Source organism: Haliotis rufescens, unplaced genomic scaffold (genome assembly GCF_023055435.1).
Source record: "Haliotis rufescens isolate VD_foot unplaced genomic scaffold, xgHalRufe1.0.p SCAF_2, whole genome shotgun sequence".
NCBI lineage: Eukaryota > Metazoa > Mollusca > Gastropoda > Lepetellida > Haliotidae > Haliotis > Haliotis rufescens.
The window spans coordinates 66616261-66638826 of record NW_025963890.1 but is presented as its reverse complement, the minus strand read 5'-3'; the positions used below and the strand labels follow the sequence as shown (position 1 = coordinate 66638826).

The 22566-nt window shown below is 40.9% G+C and overlaps 1 protein-coding gene across 2 annotated transcripts in view; it reads left to right on the top strand.

Moving 5' to 3' along the window:
* The window catches only part of LOC124134575 (orexin receptor type 2-like), a 209804-nt gene extending 192668 nt beyond the window's left edge, over positions 1-17136 (top strand). Inside the window, exons 2-7 of one of the 2 annotated variants that reach the window (XM_046499481.2) lie at positions 8792-9173; positions 12193-12316; positions 12628-12752; positions 13329-13412; positions 14058-14088; positions 14497-17136. In XM_046499481.2, the coding sequence (XP_046355437.2) occupies positions 8792-9173; positions 12193-12316; positions 12628-12752; positions 13329-13412; positions 14058-14088; positions 14497-14590 (840 nt within the window). In that variant the 3' untranslated portion in view covers positions 14591-17136. Of the gene's footprint in view, positions 1-8791; positions 9174-12192; positions 12317-12627; positions 12753-13328; positions 13413-14057; positions 14089-14493 lie in introns of both variants that reach the window. The other variant, XM_046499480.2, reaches the window with a different exon arrangement.
* The last annotated feature ends 5430 nt before the right edge of the window (positions 17137-22566 follow it).

The window sequence follows — 22566 nt, the reverse complement described above, 5'->3', positions numbered from 1 at the left end:
ACAGTTTACGAGTCAAGTACACACGGTAATCTTAATCTCGGCATGGGAAAACAATGCCTAGCTAATCCGAAAATATAACTGAAATGGTAAATCATCATGTCTTGTGATGTTTTATCGCAATTTTCACATTTTCATGTTCCAAGTTTGTTATCGATATTCTGTTCGTTCCCCTGAAGCCATAGGTAGTCTCTCCGCGCTTAGCCTAATGCTCAAAATATCTGTGTAATCTCAGCACGTGTGCTTGAGGGGAAGCGAAGGGAATTAACCCGCAACATTCAAGCATTTCGTAAGGTTGTTTACTAGACCACGGAAGTCCTAAAATAACAGCATCTGCATACGTGTTGTGCATTTTGACCACTGCCAGGAGAAAATCATCAGGGAGTCCCAATGTATCAATAACTCTACGCGGCAGTGATCGTTAATGATAATCTACTGTTGAGGCCTGTCCCTCGGTATATGGTCTCGGTATATGGTCCTGATCAAACGTATTGAGGAGGCAGTGTTTGGTAACTGTATTACGTCTAGAAAACCTTCCGAAAACTACTTCTTATAGAAACTGGGACGGTCGGGTAGCATAGTGGTAAAAGCGTTCGCTTGTCACGCGGAAGACCCGGGTTCGATTCCGGACATGGGTACAATGTGTGAAGCCCATTTCTGGTGTCCCCCGCCATGATATTCCTGGAATATTGCGAAAAGCCGAGTAAAACCTCACTCCTTCTTTCTTATAGAAACTTGTGATTGGTACCGATATATATACTGTTTCAGGGAACACGTAATTAGAAGATAGAACACATGTAATAATACACTAGTAAATGTAACAATGTCTGTCAGAGATAATAACTAACATGTTTCATAAAAGGATCTACTTTTGTTCTCAAATTCAAGGGGGCACGGGTGGCCCAGTCGTCTAAGGCGCCGCGATTCACATGTGCAGAGTTGCGTCCCTTGGGCACGCCAGAAACCTATGATTGTGTGTTCGATTCCCGGTTCGCCCCGATAATGTTTCTAGGTTTGTCAGCACCATACCCGTCCTCGTGGGTTTCACCGAACTCGTAAACGTCTGAGACCTGCATCACTTCGGGCTTTCATCCCACATTAAGCTGACACGCCGCGATATAACTGTAATATTGTTAAAAGCGGCGTTAAACCCAACTCACTCACTCACTCTCGTATTCAATGTCATTGGATTAAAACCAGTTTGTAAAACTCAAGACAACAATAGGCACCTTAACATAAACCTGTTACCTGTCCATCTTAAAGTGAAAACAAAAATATTACTAAAATAGTCTTTGTTTTTGTAATATGATTTGTAGTTCTAGCTGTGTTGTTAAAAAAGTTTCATAGTTACAACAGTTTGTCGGACTTTATTCGCTGTGTACTGATGTCGTCGATTAAATAGCTAACATCAGTTCTTATATACCCTTACATTCTCTTATATCACATCTTCGCTTCAAGACCGCCTCCGTGGGTCTAGTGGTAGAGCGTCCGCCCAGAGTACGGAAGGTCCGGGATTCGATCCCCGGCCGCATCATACCAAGAGATGTTACTTGTTGTTACCCTGTCTGGCGCTCGGCATTAATGGGCTAAAACAAGGACTGGTCGGCTTGGAGACAGTATACTGTGTCTAAAAGGGGTATTCATGTTAAACTGCGACATGTTATCTCAGTGGTCTAGCACTATAAATCGGCAACAGTCCGGACTAGTAGCCACATACACAAATAGGCGTGCATACACGTCGCTATGAAAGTGCAATAATCTTGGACGCGACGTTAAACACCATTTCACTTCACCTCACCTCTTTGCTACAAAGGAATTCCAAGGACAATCAGTCAAAGTTGGTATGTGGAGATGAAAGGTTATGGTATTTCCCGGTAATTCCCGGCAGCAAAACCTACAAATGGAAATTGTTATATATACTCACCGTCAAAAGAAACGCGAACTTCAGCAACATATGGAGAAGTATGCAGGTGAAGAAGAGATGTTTCCAATGTGTACTAATTTATGACAGTCAAGTGTTACCACAGGTGTCTTTATCATGATATGATGCACGTGATTTCCAAACTTTGAACACTTCAAGAGGCAAATGGTGCATCTCGAGTCATGGATCTATGACGTCACATGTGGTGCGTTCATGAGAACAGTTCACACAACATACCAGAATGTTCGTTTGTTCATCGAACCAATCTAATATCTCTTGAATATGAGTAATTCTTCATGTATCTACCTACACGTATAGTATTCGCGTTACTTTCTCCGGTGAGTATACTTTACTCCAGTGTGCGTGATACATCATGCTATATTAATGTATCGAGGACCGCTGGCCTGTTACTGACTTCATTGATCTGTCTGTCAATCTGTTATTGGTTTGCTGGCTCTTCATTTTAGAGAAAGATGTATGAAATATATATACACATGTATATATAATTATTACATACATGTCCTGAAGCTGCCGGAAATCATATTGTCTCAGACAAAATGACCAGATAGTTCACAATCAGATCATAAAAATCCAAAGAAAACATGAAACACGGATTTACTATAAACCAATTAACCGTGAAATATATTGTAAAAGTTATACTTGAAGATGGCGTTGGCGCCTTACATAGTCCCAACACACTATCAACACACTTACAAAAAATCCAATATGACTGATTCAATCAAGCAGAAGGGGCATGCTGCGATCCCGTTACCTGTTTAAGTGCACACAGATGAATCCGTTAAATCTAACATGGGAGTAGAAGTACATTGGCATTATCCTCCAGCAAAGTGAGGATACTTGAAGGTCCTGTTCCTAGTCACTGTCACTAATTGACTTGCGTCCGGGCTTCAGGCTCATTGACCTGCCTACGGGCACCCATTCTCTCACGTCTTAACTTATTCGTGCTCCGTTAGATACGACATGGCTTCGGGCTCAAGCGATGCTTTAAGACCGTGCCACCTGCATAGTATGTTTATTTCTCCCTGGTTATATGTAGAACTATTCTTGATAACGATAAAGATATTTCCGTTTTGGCTAATCGCCGACCTAATACATGTTGGCAGCGATCCTATAATATTTTAAGTACAGAAATAAAGCAGTTATGTTTCTCAGATTCCAAAGGTATGTTAAGATACTTGTTAGCTCACTATTGAACCCTAATAGATAAATAGAATGTCAATGCATGAGAATACGTAACCAGCCTAGATCATCCACCGAAACAGATTCGGTTTGGTGTAAAGGGCAAAATAGCTCTGAAAGTTATGTGAATGGACCACTGAAAATCAGTCATGACACTAGAAGTTCGGAAAAGGGTAAGCATGTCCTGCCCAATCGGTAGCACCCGCAACTTACACAATTTGCATAAAAAGTTATTATCTAACTATATATATGTATGTGTCTTGGCGTATTTAACATGAGTATTATTTGGAGGACAGGAACATGCAATAATATACCACTCTATATGGTAATGCAATTTGTTTTGTTATGAAACAATGGAACTTGGCTTCAAACAACAGTTTGGACTTTGGCGTATGGTATTGGGTAATTCATGTACAAAACCACATACAAGTGACAACCTAATCAAGGCGTATACCCCATGTATTGTTTCCCCAGTCATTTCTTAAGTATTCCAATTATCGTGTTCCGTGTTGATTTTATCAACCCCTATTCCCGGGAGAGACACTTGTATTGATTCTGACATGACCTTCAAATGTGTACATGCTTTTACAGATTTCAGTTACCAGTCAGCTTCTAGACGGGCACCTGTTATAGAAGAGCCCCGGGTGTCGCTGCAGTGTCTTATCATGGTTGCCTGAGGATAAGGTTATATATGTAGCGTCCTGGCCATCATATCACTCCCTTTGATTGTGTAAATATCAGAGATTATCACGTACCGTATTGATCCAGGTGAGATCAGACTAGACAGAGGAACATAAGACCTAGCATCAGCCACTTATCACAATGCCGATCTCTGAAGAAAGTAATGAACGTTGATGAAGTACAACAGAAATGAAGATGAATAATAACGTGTGTGCTGTAGTTTCAAAAGTGAAAAATACGAATATTGATTACATAGCGAAAATATGGATACCTTCAGTCGATTGAAATCAGAGGGACTAATACGTGGAATTGTCAAACATTGAGTAAATCATTATTATCTTCTTGTTACACTGGTATTGTGGAAGATTGCTGAATACATAGTGTTAAGTGATAGCCGAACCTTAGACATGATGCTGTCTGAGTGACCATACTGCCCACTGCTTGAACATAGGGTATATGCCAAAATAGGGTCTAAACTACACCGTAATAAAAACGACAAAGCCTATCCATGTTCTTAGGGAATGTCTGCTAAAATGAGTGAGTGAGTGAGAATGATTTTACGCCGCTTTTAGCAATATTCCAGCAATATCACGGCGGGGGACACCAGAAATGGGCTTCACACATTGTACCCATGTCAGGAATCGAACCAGGGTCTTCGGCGTGACGAGCGAACGCTTAAACCACCAGGCTACCCGACCGCTAAAAGCAGAGTTGGCTGTGTGATTCTGGTTGTATCACGAGCACCTGCTTTTTATCTAAAAGTGATAATACTTGTTGTTCGCAAAACGGTGAGCGTATCCGGTAGCACCAGTCACAATTTAAACACATGCAAGGTCATGTCAATTGTCCAACTGAAACACATGGAAACATACGATGCAAGTCAAAATAGTGAATTGCATCGGACACAATTTTTGTCACAGATGCATACAATTTGGAAATGTCCTCCTCATGTCTTCCATAAAATTTTGCGAATTCTGTTCTGAGGCCTTGAATGTTATGTTCGTGATCAATCACTTTTCAGCAAGAGTCGTATGGCGTTTTTTTAAAAAAATCTTATAAGAAAGAGCATGCTTGTACCCCAAAACATGAGAAATATAGACATCAAGATGCTGGAATATTGCTCGGAAAGGTTTACTTTTGGACATATAAAGTCATCCCTCTTGTCCTTCAGTATTGTGGAGAGTTTATTGTCATTCTGAATCTTTAGATCATTATTGGTGGAGGCATTTGTCATCAGGGGAGTTTATATATATATATATATATATATATATATATATATTTCTTCTTATTATAAGCAATGTCCGAGTTCCAATGTGGATGTCTTTTTGTGGTGAGGTGAATTGGGGTAAACGTCGCGTCCATAATTGTGTGTGTGTGTGTGTGTGTGTGTGTGTGTGTGTGTGTGTGTGTGTGTGTGTGTGTGTGTGTGTGTGTGTGTGTGTGTGTGTGTGTGTGTGTGTGTGTGGCTGCTTGTACTAGTCCGGACTTTTGACGATTGATAGTGCTAGTCCACTGAGATACCATGTCGCATTTTAACATGAATACCCCTAATAGACACAGTGTACTGACAGTCCTTGTTTAAGACCTTTGTTGCCGAGCGCAAGACAGGGTAACAACAAGTTGCTTTCAACGTCTTTTAGTATGACGCGGCCGGGGATCAAACCCTGCACCCTCCGCTCTCCGGGCGGACGCTCAACCAGTAGACCACGGAAAAGTCTAAACAGTCATTACAAACCCTTTGATTTGAAAACACATGTCAATTGCATAATCTGAAAGATATTTGTTCAGGGGCACATCTCGTTTTCATACAGCGGCGAGACACACATGGCGTCACTCTGCAAATCCGTTCTAAACGAGGAATAACGTCACAGCCTACTATGACAGCCAAAACGACAGCAGTATGCAGTCAAGAATATGTATGAAATTGAATAAAAAGGGAATATGCATATAACTCTAACATAATTTTACAAATGTTTGATTCAGAAATAAAATGTTAATATATATATCAAGGAAAATGTCAAAAAGTGGTAAAAGGTGAGTGAGTAGGTATCGTTTTGGCTTTTAGCAATATTCCAGCAATATCACGGCGGGATACGCCAGAAATGGGCTTCACACATTGTACCCATGTCAGGAATCGAACCCGGGTCTTCGGCGTGACGAGCGAACGCTTTACCCACTGGGCCGCCCCAAGTAAAAGGTGAAGGATTTATCCTAGCATCGAATACGTTGTAGCAAAAATTTAGAACCTAAAACAATGTGGCACCAAAGAGTACACATTTCATATATGTTTTTTTATCTGTGATGTCTAGCATTTGCTTTATGAGGTTGTATGTACATACTACATGGTTTAACTGAAACCAACTAAATGTATAAGAATATACCTACGTCATATCCATACGCACTTTGGTCTAGCGCCATGTCCCCAACAAGCAAAAACAGATCTGTCCGCTACATATTATATACTTCAATGCCATGCAGATATTCAGCTTCATTCTGTACGTGCAGTATTTGCTCAGTAGACTTGACAAGCATAGGGCAAACCATCCACTGATGACTTTATTGACAGATAGAACTTTTTAAAAACGTTACAATGTTCCCGAACCGTAAGCATCTTCAAGAACCTCCCCGAAGCCAATAAGGAAGTCATTAGTTTGGGGAATGGCTACCACTCGTGTACCGCGTTACGAACCAAATTCCTTCCACTACTTAACAGTAGGGCTTTAATGAGACTTTCTGCTGTTACCGCCACCCAGAAGAGATCTTGAGTGACTCCCTAACATGCTTTGTCCTCAGTGTTCTGTAAATGATGTTATGTTGCTGATGAAACAGGCCTGCGTTATAGGATGGTTGATGATAATGGACATGCTTACTGGCACGTCCTGCAAGGCTGTTTGGTACTGGAATAGCACTTTATCGTTTAAGGAGACTTACAAAGTGCAATGGAAACATGTCCAGTTCACTCCCAAACAAATTATACTTAATTCGTGCCACGTTTTATTTGGAAGGGCGAATATTAAGGGCAACAAATAATGGATAAAATGGTTTCATGCCAAACTGAACATACTTACACTTTCAGCGAATACCTGGTGTCATCACTGATTTAGAGTGATCGATTCACATAATTCTCACCGTTTTGTCTTTTAAGCCCATTTGGAATATGTTCAGTTGGAAAATCAAGATAATTTCCTCCAGCTCCGACGTTATATATTATATGTTGGACTATGCTGGTCTATGCTGAAATTGTCTTTCACAGTGACCACAACACACGACTCTTCAAGATACTCCTGGGACATGTAATTTCGCTTATGAACATTGAGTGTCTGAGTATGGCTATACCTCCTGTTACATTCTTCCAGCTATATCACTCACGGTGGAGGGGGCACGGCTAGCCCGGCAACCCCGGCTAGCCCGGCTAGCCTCACTCACTCATTACTCACTTCAAAACTGTTAATTTCGTTTCTGCAGGGAGACAACATTATTATTCTTCTTCTTCTTGTTGTTGTTGTTGTTGTTGTTGTTGTTGTTGTTGTTGTTGTTATTATTATTATTATTATTATTATTATTATTTACAGATTAAAATAAACAATGCAGCAAAGAGGGTTTGGGTGATCCTTGCAGTCAGGCTGGTTAGGCTCATCATCAGCTCAGGGCCTTTGCCCCCTCTACACGCAGCCCCAGACAGCGAATGGGACTTCTCCCAGGAAGCGCTGCCTAGTCAAACCCACCCAGAACCTTTCGGAGAATGTGAGGGATCCCCAAAACTGCAGCCTTCTGCATTACCCGGATTGTCAGAAGGGCTGTATTCCTGGTAGCAAACCTGGATACTCTCCCGATGTCAGTCAACAGACTGGGAGGTACCAAACCTAAGGCATCGAGAACAATCGGGAGTCGGACAAATTTGAACTTGGGATGCAAGCGTGACATTTCGAAAGCGAGGCCCGCGGCTGTGTATGTCTGAGGCTGTATACGGGCCTATTCCAAAGAATTTTGTATTTTTCATTTTCCATGACGCCCTCTTTATATTCTTGGTCGTACCATGGATGGACCTCTGTGTCAAAACCACAAACATTGCGAAGAGGGTAATAAAAGGACCGAGCCATTCCATCATGTCGCTTAAGATACTGTGTTTTTACCAAAGCGGGGCATCCACTGACAATGTTTTGGACAGTCTCATTGCATAATCTACATTTCACATTTACATTTTCATGCAAAATCGCACATTGACGGTTTCGAGTGGGAAGTGACTGGCCCTGAGCAGCAAACAGAAAACCTTCTGTTTCACTTTCCAGGCAAGCCGACTTCATCCAAACGAAGGACTCCTCAGGGTTTATGATCCTCTTTACACACTGCACATAAACTCGAATCAGTGGTCGTTCAGATAGCCTCTCCTTGAAAAACTGAGTCTTGGCCGATTTGATATGGCACTTCACTTGGTTGACATTCATTTCTGTACCGTCCAGCAGTACAGAACCATCAACATAATCAACACTGACATTGCCATTATGTCCCACACCCTTGGCTCGTTTAAGTAAACTGTGGAATGCCTTGTTTTCATCATGTGTCTTGACATGCTTCACAAGAGGATCATCAGACAAATAAATGTATTCGTATTATTATTGAAACTCATTAACCAAGTTGAATCCATAAAATAATAGAATCATCGCCACCTTCTACGTTTAACTCTTTGTTTTGCTCTTTGTTTTTTGGGCATCAACGTGAAAGGATCGTGCAGGAAAATTGAGCTGTTCAAGCACAAACACATACGTTGCCTTGTTATGCTTTACTTTGCGTTGCGTTGCGTTTCGCTGCCTAGCGCAGCGTTGAAATTGATCTTACTAAACCAGAATTATCAAAATTGATTGAAGTTGTTTGAGTAAACTGTTTTGGGCTTTTTCATATTGTAGCATCTAGGCATGACTTAATGTATTGTATTAATATATTTTCTGTCAGTCGAGGAATCCATTATTAAAGTTCATCTTCTTATCTTTGCAGGAGGTTACTGTCGTCGTGTCGGTGTTGACATTGACCGCCATCTCCATCGAACGCTGGTTCGCAATCTGTCACCCCTTAACCTTCAAGGAGACGAGGAAGAGAGTGATTGTATCCATCATTGTGATTTGGGTGGGGGCGCACGTGATGTCCATCCCGAGACTCCTCATCTTCCGAGAAAACCGAGACCCTATGATACCCAGCAATTTAACCATCCTTTTAACGTCATGTGGTCCCGATTACGACATGGATGTCCTGGCCTTGAACTATGACCTCTTTGCTTTCGTGACCTTTTACATTGTGCCTATTGTGGTAATGGGCTACACGTACACCGCAATAGCCGTGTGTCTGTGGTCCAGTATCAAGACTGGACAATACCTTACCGGTAAGTATATATATTATATGTCATACTATTGGGAGTCTGGAAATCATATATAAAAGTTCAAGGCCAACTGGTCTTCGGTCAAGGTCAGGGTCACCGAATCGACACTGTCAAAACATATGCTTGTAACAATAATTTGACACGGGTTAAAAACTCTGGGAACTTCGTAATCAGTTATTGACCTTCCAGTTTGTTTGTTAACCTGTCAGTTTTTGCTAACATAGATCTGTTTACTTCTTTCCCTGTTACCTATGCAAGCATGTGATCACCTATTTGTTGGCCTATCATTACAGTATATTATCTCCCCAAAAACAGTGATGGCTTTGTTATTATATTCCACTTCCGCAGAACACCTCATCAGTAGAAGCAATTTAGTAAAGACAATTTGGCGTATCTGCTTCGTTTTCATATTAGATAAGTGATCCTACCTAATTCTTAAATGAAGTTATTACCATCATATCACATTCAGTGTATTCTAGTCTTCGAATTAAAATGACGTTTAAGTTACATTACTTTGCTGGACAGAGATATATAGTGAGCGGGTTGAGTAATTTTGGTTTTATGCCACTTTAAGCAGTATTTCAGTATTTTCATCACGGCGTGTCAGGTTGGTGTGCGAGTAAAGATTGGGGTGAATCCGGATCGTATACGTTTTACTACATTTATGACATATAAAGATATGATGTCGATAATCAACATCATGATCATAATCAAGGCGAATCTGGATACAGATCGATGACTCTGCATCCTTGTACACCCAAGGCACGCAACTCTGCACAGCCAAACACTCCAAACAGGACTATCAAGCATACATGTTTACAGTAGATGTTTATGCTGCTCGACAAGCCTGACTTTCTTTTTTAAGTGTGGTATCGATAACAATGAAGATGATTGCCAGGAGGCGAGTCAGACAGCAGGTTTGTAACCACTGACTAATATTTTGGGCTGGGATATGTGTTACAGATTGCTAAGAGGAAGTAACACGGCACAATCGATGTAATACGTGTATGTTTTCTACAACTTTGGTAGTTTTATCATTAAACAGTCTCTGCCTTCCAGCAAGGAAGCCAGACAGATTGTATACCTAAGTGCGAAATTGCCGAACTGACAAACGTGCAATACGGTGACGGGACTGCTGATTCCAGCGTCAGATGACACAGCTGGAATATCATTATATCCGATGTCAGGTGCATGCTTTACATGGGGAGTTTGTGTTGGTGATTAGAGTCCTAAATTGTGCGTGTCTGCTGAAGCAAGATTGGTTTTCCTTCCTCCCCGAAATAACTCCTTCAAAATTGCCTTCGGAAGCGGTCGATGATTCGTCCAATGCCCGGTAGATGGGGTTAAAGCATGTCTAAGATTTCAACATGAAATGATGCCAGTCTTTATGAGCCATCTGAGCACGAAGGTGATACGTCCTGCCAATGTCAAACCTCAGACAATTTTACGATTGACGTAATTACTCTGTTTGTGAAGCGCGATCACTGTTCGAAATTCAATATTTAATGTAATGGTCAGACGGAGTGCGATATAACTGCTGAATCTATGCTGTCAGCATGCACTTGCATTTGAGTGCAGCACAGACTTTTAAAGCTATCAGCGTACAATTATCAAGTAGGCCAGATTTGCAAGTAAATAGTAAAAATGTTTATGTTAGTTGTTATTGTGATATTATTACTGACGATTTAACAAAGATATCAAATGGCAATTGAACAACTCATGTAAAATTCATTTTGCAAATTTATATAGAAGAAACGGAAGAACCCGAATTTAAAACCCATTAAGACTTGACAGAGGTGAACGGGAGAGCAATTTACAATAATATTCTGTAGGGGTTTCTGAAACATTAATATTTATTATGGGATCTTCTTTGATGGGGAGTGGGAGAGGGTTTGATGTTTGTCGATCTTAGTTTCGACAAGCAGGCAGAACAGTATCACAGCCAGTGTTTTTCATAGATTTATGCAATGCTTTTGATAATGATGTGGAAATCCTGAAACTGCTTCCCAACGTCCACTAAATGTATAGCGGCTTTGCAGAGTTGTCTCCCTTGTTAGAGCCAGGATCTGTTATTCGTTAATTCGAATTTCATATTTGCACTTATTGTCGTGCTACGTTCGTCAGAATCAGTGCTCTTGGGTTTTAACTACGTGTCCCTCAGATATTTAGTTCACACGACGTGAACTATTGTCTAGATTGAGGTTTAACCAAAACCACTAACTCGATACTCGGAATAGAAAACGTCCTAAAAATATATTATACACGATTAATCCTGAGACATTTTACGTCCAAACATGCTTTCTGTCTGATGTACCTGTTTGATTCATTTCGACTAATAAGCTTCATAATGTTCCATAGCTTTCAAGAGGTCCATAATGATAAGGGGGCACGGGTGGCCCAGTCGTCTAAGGCGTCGCGATTCGCTGTGCAGAGTTGCGTCCCTTGGGCACGCCAGAAATCTATGATTGTGGGTTCGAATCCCGGTTCGCCCCGATTATGTTTCTAGGGTTTGTCAGCACCATACCCGTGCTCGTGGATTTCACCGAAGTGGTAAACGTCTGAGACCTGCATCACTTCGGGCTTTCCTCCCACATTAAGCTGACACGCCGCGATATAACTTGAATACTGTTAAAAGCGGCGCTAAACCAAACTCACTCACTCACTCATACGTGATAAAAGCTACAGTATACGTCCTTTCTCATGACTTCAGTGTTTTGCTGTATCTATTTTAACAGAAGCTACACATACTTTGTGTGTCTTCTGAGATGTTTTTTCAGCATGAAGTTCAGGCACTCCTAAATATAATATGCCATACACACATAATATGCCATATTGTCATCGCTTGGTGGATAGAGTATCTGCCCGGAGACCGGAACGTCAGTGGTTACACACGCACGCACGCACGCACGCACGCACGCACGCACGCACGCATGCACTTTGTATGAGTGCAATAATCGCTTCGTTAACCCCATTTGATCTCACCTCACTCTAATCGTATATCCTCTGTTGTCTTGGTTTCCAGAGGGCGACCAGAGTGCCGTGACGTTGCAAGTCCAATCACGCCGTCGCACAGCAAGGATGCTAATTGTAGTTGTCGTCGTCTTCATCCTGTGCTATCTGCCTTACTACTCCTGGAACCTGATGAGGTGGGTAGAAACGTCGTAAACTCGAAGTCATCGGGACCGTTGAGATTTTCGTACTTCGAGACAAACGTATCAATGATATAGAATCTTATTGAAGGACCATAACAGAGCACCGTCTTACGCTAATGCAGCCATTGGGAACACGCGTTTACTTAAACCAAAATCTTAAACCGTCCCTTAGATGTACATTTGATTAGGTCATTGTTATCAGCGTTGTAAAATTATTTGAAAACTGTAAAAGTGTTCTATCCATCTTATCAATGTTAAGTATAGTTTTACCCGAGTAAGTATTTCACACAATGCTTCTGTTTAAGGTTAATCCGAAGTCCCTTGGTTAAAATGATAGATCGACACTCCGTCTCTATCCTCACATTAACAGCTCACTGGATGGTTTACCTCAACAGCTCTATCAACCCAGTCATTTACAACTTCATGAGCGGTACGTTTTATCAGGTGCAACATATAAGCTATGCATGTACTTAAACTGCCAGGCAAAAGAAAGCATAAAATTGGATTTGACCAAAACATTACAACCGCTGTATAAATGTTACTTGGCCGAAACAGTAGTCGTCGAGACATGCAAACTTCAGGTCCCAAATACAACTATGATACAGTTATCAAATATGTCACCATTTAATAACCATCTTTGTTTGTTTCTATCTTTATCACCATCAAACATGGGTGTACACTTTCGTTTGACCGGCAGTGTATGTAACCACATACCTCGTCAATATGTAACCACAAACCTCGTCAATAGGGACATTATTACAAGCATACCTATATTTCCATTGATGTTTGTTCTACTTGACAAATTTCTCCATTGCAATTGTTTTCAAACGTGTTTCACAATACTGTAAATGTACTGACAGGTTCTCTATCTCAATAACTCTGCAAAGCGACGAACTAGAAGTTGCCTTCTACTTTGAGAAATGCTATGGGCTTTGATAAATCATGATTTGTCTTAACGGTACGTGTTTTCTTGTGCTATATACATTTAATTGTGATTTTATTTCAGGTAAATTCAGAACAGAGTTTGCCAAAGTATGTTATTGTTTCTTTGGAAACTACACCGTGAAACGGAGACGGTGTTACGGAAACCGTATGTACCTTGTTTTTGTTTTTGAAAACGTGTTTCGTATGATCTGCATCAGAAACTCTTTCCTTGACTTACATGTGTATCATGATGTTTATCATGTGTGGTATGGTCCACTTATGTTAACCGTTAGCTACATGTACTATCACCCCATGAAGACATGGTCATCAGCTACCCATGCTTGTCGTAAGAGGCGACTAAAGATCGGATGGTCAGACTCTCTGACTTGGTTGATGTATGTAATCGTATCCCAATTGCGTAGATCGATGCTGATGGTGTCAATTACAGGATTGTCTGGTCCAGATTATTTACTAATATTTACTTCTACCCCTATAGACCATTCTGCCCCTATATTTTCAGAGCATTTCAAACCTAGAGAAAGCCGGTTTAATAAAGTGAGTGATTAAGTTGGGTTTAACGCCACTTGGTCTAGAATCGGTTTCCCCGACTATGTTTTGTCGCAATTCGATCGGGTGGAGAGGCCGGGTGACTTGGTTGATGACGTATTTTGGTACCCTGACATACTGCTTAATAATATTTGCCTGGCCCAGATTTGTTAATTTATAACCGTAAAATAACAGTAATTTCACTGAATGCTACGTAAAAGATATAATATAATAAGAAATAATAACATTTCAACTATTTTTACAGATGAAATGGAGCCGTTATCGACAACAAAAGGGTATGAATTCTTTACATTCATGCTGTTATCTCAGATCTCAGAAGGAGATATGCTCAGAGCATTCCAGAGTCATTATAAGCATTTATATTTAGTAACCATCATACCAGGATATCGTTAAAGCCTGCAGAGGCATTCTCCGTGCGAAATTAATATATCTAAACTTAACTCAAAATGTATGTTCGTACAGAAAGCATGTGTGCGCTAACCATCACTATCACTATCACTATCAGATGGTGATTCATAAACGCATTCTCATGATATAATTGGAATTACACAATGGACACTGGTTTTAAGTAGAGATTTCTTACAATTTCTGAAAAGGTCTGTCTGTCGCTTTTAGTGTCTGGTAGGAATCGATTTTCGTCTGTTAATACGCTATATAACCCTTTCTATCTTATTGTTCAGCAGAAATGGTTTCATGACAACAGAATCCCCTCTGAACAGAAGAGACACTCAACGGACTGACACAGCCATCGGGAAGGATCCCCACGGGAACGTCTAAATCCGAAGTAAATGCTCTATATCGTACAACCTTGACATACGAGATAGAGAGATTGTTATCATGCTGGGGCCTTTTTCAATCTCTGACCTTCTAGAACATTTTCGTGGCAAGCAACCCCATAATGAAGTGCCGTGAAGACCCTGCAGCAAAGTGTCTGATGCCACTAGTACAGAAGTATAGTCCTTGTGCTAATTCTTTCCGGGTTGACTCAGTGGACGTTGGAGTGGTACACCTTTAGCTTCTTGGACACGCGATCACTGCGCGACGTTGAAGCCTACAACTTCACACTGAGACTCACTGGTTTTAAGAATGCCAAGTCTGCTGAGGCTTTCACGTTATGAGCTATACAATCCAGTTTACACGACAACTCTCATAACTTCTCTAAAAATGCATATGGGACTTAGTTTAGGTGAATGCCCACTTTGCATTAAATGGGAGGATATTTCTTACTTCAGTCATAAGTTTCTCTTCCTTTGCGCAATTAAATTGCTCGGCGTATTCTAGAAACTGGACATAATAAGTGTTAGATCACAGAGAGTGGGTGAGCATGGTTTTACGGCGCTTCTAGCATTATACCAGCACTGTCACGGCCGGGAACACCAGGAATGGGCTTCACACAATGTACCCACATGAACATTTAACAACAATTACTAACATACTTGTATACAAGAGTTTGCTTTCTTCAAATATATATACTCAATGTATGTATGTCGTTGCCGAATATGTGTTTTGAACATGCGTGGATATATAACATCGCCCTGAATGATGCTTGAACGATTGTTTTGGGTAAGGGTTTCAGATTTTAAGGACTCGTTGTAAGGGTGTAATGTGAAGAGTACTAGAAGGCATGGAACAGTTACAGTTGTTGGAAATTATTAAATGACTGTGACAATACAAATAATGTGTAAAGGATTCCGTGTGTTTCGTGGCAGTGTTTATATCAGTTGTATAGTAAGATATCAAACAAAGGGGAATCATGGTCTCAAACACCACCGTCTTGTTCTCAGCTGTCATGCAAATTGGTGATGTGAATCCCAGATTTGCTCTGACGGTGAGCCTTTGTTTGTCGGTACCGGGCCAGTTCTCCTGTGATTTTTAGTTTTTTGTGAAGACTATTCCAGTCATATGGTGTCAGCTGAATGAAGAATAATGTGATGCAGGGTGGGAAGGAATTTGACGTTCACCACTTAGCTGAAACCCAGGAGCTTGGGTGAAGAGCTGACAAATTATAACAATAACCAGTTTCAAACCAACCATTCTATGATCCTTGTGTAACTAAGGGATGTAACTCCGAGCGACGAATTGCGGTGACCCGTGATTCCGGGTCTCATACAGTGTTAAACATAAATATAGTAAACGTCTACCAAGGAGTTTTGTACATGAAGCTTTCGTTAAACCCGCATCTATCACTCGCTCACCTGTCCATGCATTCTGGTGACATTCAATAAGAATTAAATATATGGTACTTATTTATTGTTAGTGTCAACTATCATGTCACAATGTCCTACGAACTACATGGCATTATCATTATTGTGATGTTGTACAATAGTGTCATTAATAATATGCTTCAGTACACTACATGTAGGTATTCAAATTGATTATGACACCCTTCACAATGTCCTACGAACTACATGGCATTATCATTATTGTGATGTTGTACAATAGTGTCATTAATAATATGGTTCAATACACTTTACATGTAGGTATTCAAATTGATTATGACGCCCTTCATCTTACAGCTGCTTGAGTGTCAGTGTTAGTTGACTGATAGCTATTTTGGATAAATTGTCCATTCCTTATAACTGCGTTTCAGGGCTCACTTGGCCCTTTTTCGAGCGACTGAAGGCGCAAGACGTGTTGTAAGGGTGTAATGTGAAGTGTTTATATTAGTTGTATATTAAGATATCAAACAAAGGGGAATCAAGGTCTCAAAAAAACTGTCTTGTTCTTAGCTGTCATGCAAATTGGTGATGTGAATCCCAGATTTGCTCTGACGGTGAGCCTTTGTTTGTCGGCACCGTGCCAATTCTCCTGAGATTTTTAGTTTTTTGTGAACACTATTCAAGTCATATGGTGTCAGCTGAATGAGGAATAATGTGATGCAAGGTGGGAAGGAATTTGACGTTCACCACTTAGCTGAAACCCAGGGCTCACTTGGCCCTTTTTCGAGCGACTGAAGGCGCAAGACGTCTGGGCAAGATGTAACCCCGAAACTTCGTTACTAGGAATAAAAGAACTTGTTATCCATTAACAGTTTCATGTGTTCATGTCTTTCATGTCTACGTTGACTAAGCTTCAGGTGGTGTTATAGGTGGACGTTTGGGTATGAAATTAGTTTATGTGTTCCCGAGGTATTCGTACAACGATAAACAATATGTACATGTACTTCTTCATTAATGGCTGTCATTTAGTTACCATGTGTGACCTGATAAGTTAGTTTCACGACGTTATGTCGATCTTTGTGACAATGATTTGCTCAAACACTACGGGTTTTGCATATTGTTGTATTTCTCCGTTATGCTTATTAAATAGTAATTAAAAGACTGACTATGAAATTTTGATGGTGTTTTTTTGTGTGTTAATGACAACCATTTGTTACATTTGGGCGTAAATAAATTATTAATTTTCGAATGTGTTTCCCATGGTAATATGATACTGTGTGCGATGTTTTAATCTGGTTTTTTAACTGTATTGCTAATACAAAAACTGATTTATCAATATATTTATTGATATTTAGTCTTGAATGCCCTGCTAATAATAATTAAATTTCTTGGAAATAGTTTGTTTAGTTTTGGTCTTGGCAATACTTATGGCAATATGTTTCGTAATACATTATGAATAGTAGATTTATTGTTTCATGAAAACTAGTATGAAAATACCCAAGAAAAGTGGAGTAGTTCTTCAATCAATTCATGATGAGAAAGGTTTGAAGATGAAATTATTTAATTAATCTTTTGTTCTTTCTAAGGCCACCCATCAGCAATGTCCATTGTTTTAGACAGACAGTTTGACTAAAACATACGCAGTGAAGGGTACATGTATAAAAACTTACATCCTTACTATCCTTTCTCGCTAGTGGCTTTAAGGCAAAACTTTACCTACAGGAGCACAATCCTAATAACAAATAATGCGTGTCAACAATATTGAAAAGAATGTTGGTATTGCCATTCAATCTGAAGGAAAATATGGTTTATATGAATTGTGTTTCTGCTTATGGAATATAAGTGGCGTAGTGAATAGAGCGTCTGCCGGAATGCGGAATGTCGGCGGTTCATTGCCTTGCATACTGTTGCGTGTTGATTCCCAAATTGAAACGCCAAGATTTACCTAGAAATTGGTAGGTACTGTACTAAATTATGAATGTAGTATATAACCAACCACACAAGAACAATGAATATTCAACATTTTGTATTGAAAGACACTGGATTAGGTTTACAATAAAAAAGCAAAGCAATGGGTCGAAATATGTGCTACAATATGTCAAAGTATGTGCTACAATGGGTTGACATATGTGCTGCAATATGTCAAAATACGTGCTACAATGGGTCGACATATGTGCTGCAATATGTCAAAACACGTGCTACAATGGGTCGACATATGTGCTGCAATATGTCAAAACACGTGCTACAATGGGTCGAAATATGTGCTGCAATATGTCAAAATACGTGCTACAATGGGTCGAAATATGTGCTGCAATATGTCAAAATACGTGCTACAATGGGTCGAAATATGTGCTGCAATATGTCAAAATACGTGCTACAATGGGTCGAAATATGTGCTGCAATATGTCAAAATACGTGCTACAATGGGTCGAAATATGTGGAAGCAGCAATAAAATTATAGGCCACATAACAAAAATCAGTGCACTCAGGAATGTTCAGTATTTATCACAGTTGAATATCTTGAATTAGGCATGTGCTCTTGAGGTGGAAAAGTCAGTGATATGTATCCTGTCCGTACTAGACAAATAGATACGTCGCAAGTCAAGAATGGCCTGGAATCGCTTTCGTCACGCACTTATCTTCTCGAAAATAGAATGGAATTACGTTTGTACCGGAAGTAAGGACAACTGTGAACAACCAAGGGAGGCAACTCCACGTCAAGGTCACTAACACAACTCAACAATATACGAGCGCCTCAATCAAATTGCTGCCACAATAACCATCAGTTACAATATAAACTGCAACTTAACACTATCAAACGCGACGTTTGTTTCTCGGCCCGGTGCTCGGGATTTAGGGGATAAATCAAGAATTGGTAAAACTGCGGCATGATATCTCATTTGGCTATTAAACCGGCATTATTCTTGACTAGTACAAGCAACCGCACACACAAACACACACATGCACACACAAGTGTAATAATCTTAACGAGAGGTTAAACCTCACCTCACTTCACCTCGCCTAGCCCCGTCCCACAACGCCAACCCTGGCCCACCTCGTCTCACCTAAGGTGATGAAAAATATCAATACACATTCTACAGACATTGATGTTGGACTCAATCACATGTAATTTTGTCATGTTTCACGTTTTATAAGACGAATAGAACAACTTGCCAGGCGTGGCTAGAATGGATCATGTCCTTTATACACGAGGTGATAAAGGACATTTTACCATAGTAGATGAATCTGACACGATATTATCATAATTACAGAGTGAGAACATTTAAGGTTCAATTTCACACAAGGCACTAATACTTAGCCGGGGAGGGAGAGCTGCCGGTAAAAATAATCAGTCTCTGGTGCCACTACAGTTACTTGACAATCTTAACGAGCAGACTGTTGTTGTTAAAGACTCACAAGAAGGAGGTGAGGTGATGTGAGGTGAAATTGGGTTTAATGAGTTCAAGGTTATTGCACTAAAATGGCGACGCGCATGTACATCGAGATATCATGCCACTGTTTGATACCCTCAGAAGTGATTTGAACATCTGACCGGCCAAGGGTATTGTAACCAAACGTTTCGTCCTGTCGTTGTTCCAATCGATAGAATCATCGGAAATAAATGACAATGCCAGACCAAAATCATGCCGAGGTCGTCACCGATTATCTTCACCAAGAAGGCATTCGACCATTTGACTGGCCCGCTAAGTCCCTTGACATGCCCCTAATAGAACATCTGTTGGAAGTTCTGGGCAAAGAGTGTATGCCAGAGACCCAGCACCCAGAGACCCAGAGACCCAGAGACCCAGCACCCAGAGACCCAGAGACCCAGCACCCAGATACCCTGCACCCAGCACCCAGAGACCCAGAGACCCAGAGACCCAGAGACCCAGCACGCAGAGACCCAGAGACCAAGCACCCAGAGACCCAGAGACCCAGCACCCAGAGACCCAGAGACCCAGCACCCGCCAACGACGTGAGCAAGCTAGGGATAACTCCTCAGGAGGAGGGGCGGTCGGGTGGCCTAGTGGTTAAAGCGTTCGCTCGTCACGCCAAAGACCCGGGTTCGATTCCCGACATGGCTACAATGTGTGAAGCCCATTTCTGGTGTCCCCCGCCGTGATATTGCTGGAATATTGCTAAAAGCGGCGTAAAAACCATACTCACTCACTCACTCACTCACTTCAGGCGGAAGGGTGGCAATACCAAGGGCACCCATACACAAGTTAATCAACAGTATGCATCAAGGTGTCGTGCTCGTATCGCCCAACATGGTGGACACACAAGATATTGATCAATACGCCCGAAATTAATTTTACAGACATTTATCGTCAATCACCTTCACTATCATTTCATCAGTGCCCTTAACTTTTGTCGGAAGTATATATTAATTATATTTCAATTCGTACATTTAACCTTTTAGTTGTATGTCTGGATGAAATTACATGTATAGGGCCAAGCAAACCAGGATTTCAAGATTTCTTGAACGTGTTTAAACACGTCAAAGTCTCATTCTAAATGTTTTCGAATTGGTGCCGGCGGACCCACCTCACGCACCGGAATTGTCAACTTACATGTGAGGTGAGGTGAGGTGAAATGGGGTTACGTCCAAGATTGTTGCACTTATATAGCGACGTGCATGCACGTGTATGTGTGTGTGTGTGGCTGCTTGTACTAGTCCGGACTGATGCCGATTTATAGTGCTAGCACACTGAGATACCATGCCGCAGTTTAACATGAATACCCCACTCAGACACAGTATACTGACTCCGAGCCGATCAGTCCTTGTTCTAGCCCCTAAATGCCGAGCGCCATTTAGCGCCAGGGTAACAACAAGTACCATCTTTTAACGTCTTTTGGTATGACGCGGCTGGGGATCGAACCCCGGACCTTCCGCTCTCCGGGCGGACGCTTTACCATTAGACCACGGAGGCGGTCTCAACTTATATGTACGTTGCAATTACGTCCTTGTAATTTGCTCACTTGTCTGTGTTGACATGCCCCCCGGGTGGTACACACCTACTCACATCGTCAACTTAGACTCTATCGAAGAAAACAATCCAAAAAGCATAATGTCACACAACTGCAGCAGAGTAGGGACAGGATGTACGACACTATAAATGCAATTATAAATAGAACGTGGCAAACTGGGGGGGGGGGGGGGGGGGTTCTATCCAGGAAATTTTAATGTTTGAATACAATATGCAAATACGTTTAATCATATTCAGGACAGTGTGCAAAATCGATATATTAATAGTGTATACTATTTGACTATTGGTTCTTTTACACTTGGAGGAAAGATGTTTCAAAACAACATAAGGGTTTGAACGGATTACAGTACATTACCATCATCTACCAGGGCCTGGGTGGTTTATAGAGACAGATGTCTTCTAGCTGTTTAATGTCAAACTTTTGAAATGTGCACCACAATACACGAATCAAACTTCAATTTGGATGTTAAAAGGTATGGAGGTGCACATGCATTAAACCGGATACCTCTCCACAATGTTTGTTTGATGCTGATAATATAGCCGTAGGCGAAAGCGTCACTATTTCAAAAATAGAGCAATAAACCACAAAATAAGCAGGAAAAAATAACCCGCTTGGATTTGTATGGCTTGGTATCATTAAACCTGGCTTGGTATCATTAAACCTCGAAATTGAATATCAAAGTAATCCGTAAAAATCGAGAAATTGACATCGAAAAATCGAAAATAGAAGTTCCATAAAGGCGTGCGACAACCTCATCAGTGACATCCATCTGCGCTACATTTCAAGGGACGGTGGTAATTCATATTAACATCGATAATTAAGACCCAATATCCCCCTACTATTTTAGCGAGGCTACAAACGTCGTCTGAATCACTTACAAACCATTACTGAGGAAGAAATTCGTGCACATCCCTAAAAAATGGCTGAAGGTGTCCGGTATACCGTATTCTTGGGCAACTCCCCCCCAAGGATAATGCCCCTAGACAATAAAGGGGCACTTTTCCGGGAGATTTGTCTGGGGGCATCTGGACTGCTGATATTTCATCCTTTCTATGTCAACTGTTTTTGCGTCGATTTAAGCTGGCTATTAAGTTTACCACTTTTTTCGAAAAAAGACCTTAAATCGTTACCACAAAAATGCTTCTGATAATAATAAAAATAATTCTCCAAATTCAATTTCCTTGAAAACGTGAACAAGTATTTCCCGTAGTTTACCTCTGAAGACAATTGTCTGTATTCATGAGCCCGTGGGAAGGTTACTAAACAATCAGTTTCCCGATGTTTTATCATTTGTCATGTCGGGGGTAAAGCAATAAACTATCGCCAAATCTCCCAGGGTGTTCTGTACTATCATCAAGTACATAATAACCTTTGCTTTGGGAGCGATATACGCGGCAATCTTAAGAAAAGAATCTGGTCTCACCCGTGAGACTGAAGTTTCCATTCCTCGAACATATTAAGTCGTCTGGGAATCCGATGTCCTCAAATAAACATTGTGTTGGAGGTTGAAGGGCTCTTGGGATTTGATTGGGTATAGGGCGCCAGAGTCTTTATAAATGGCGTCTACGTCAACATCAGTAATCAATAACACTCCGCACAAAG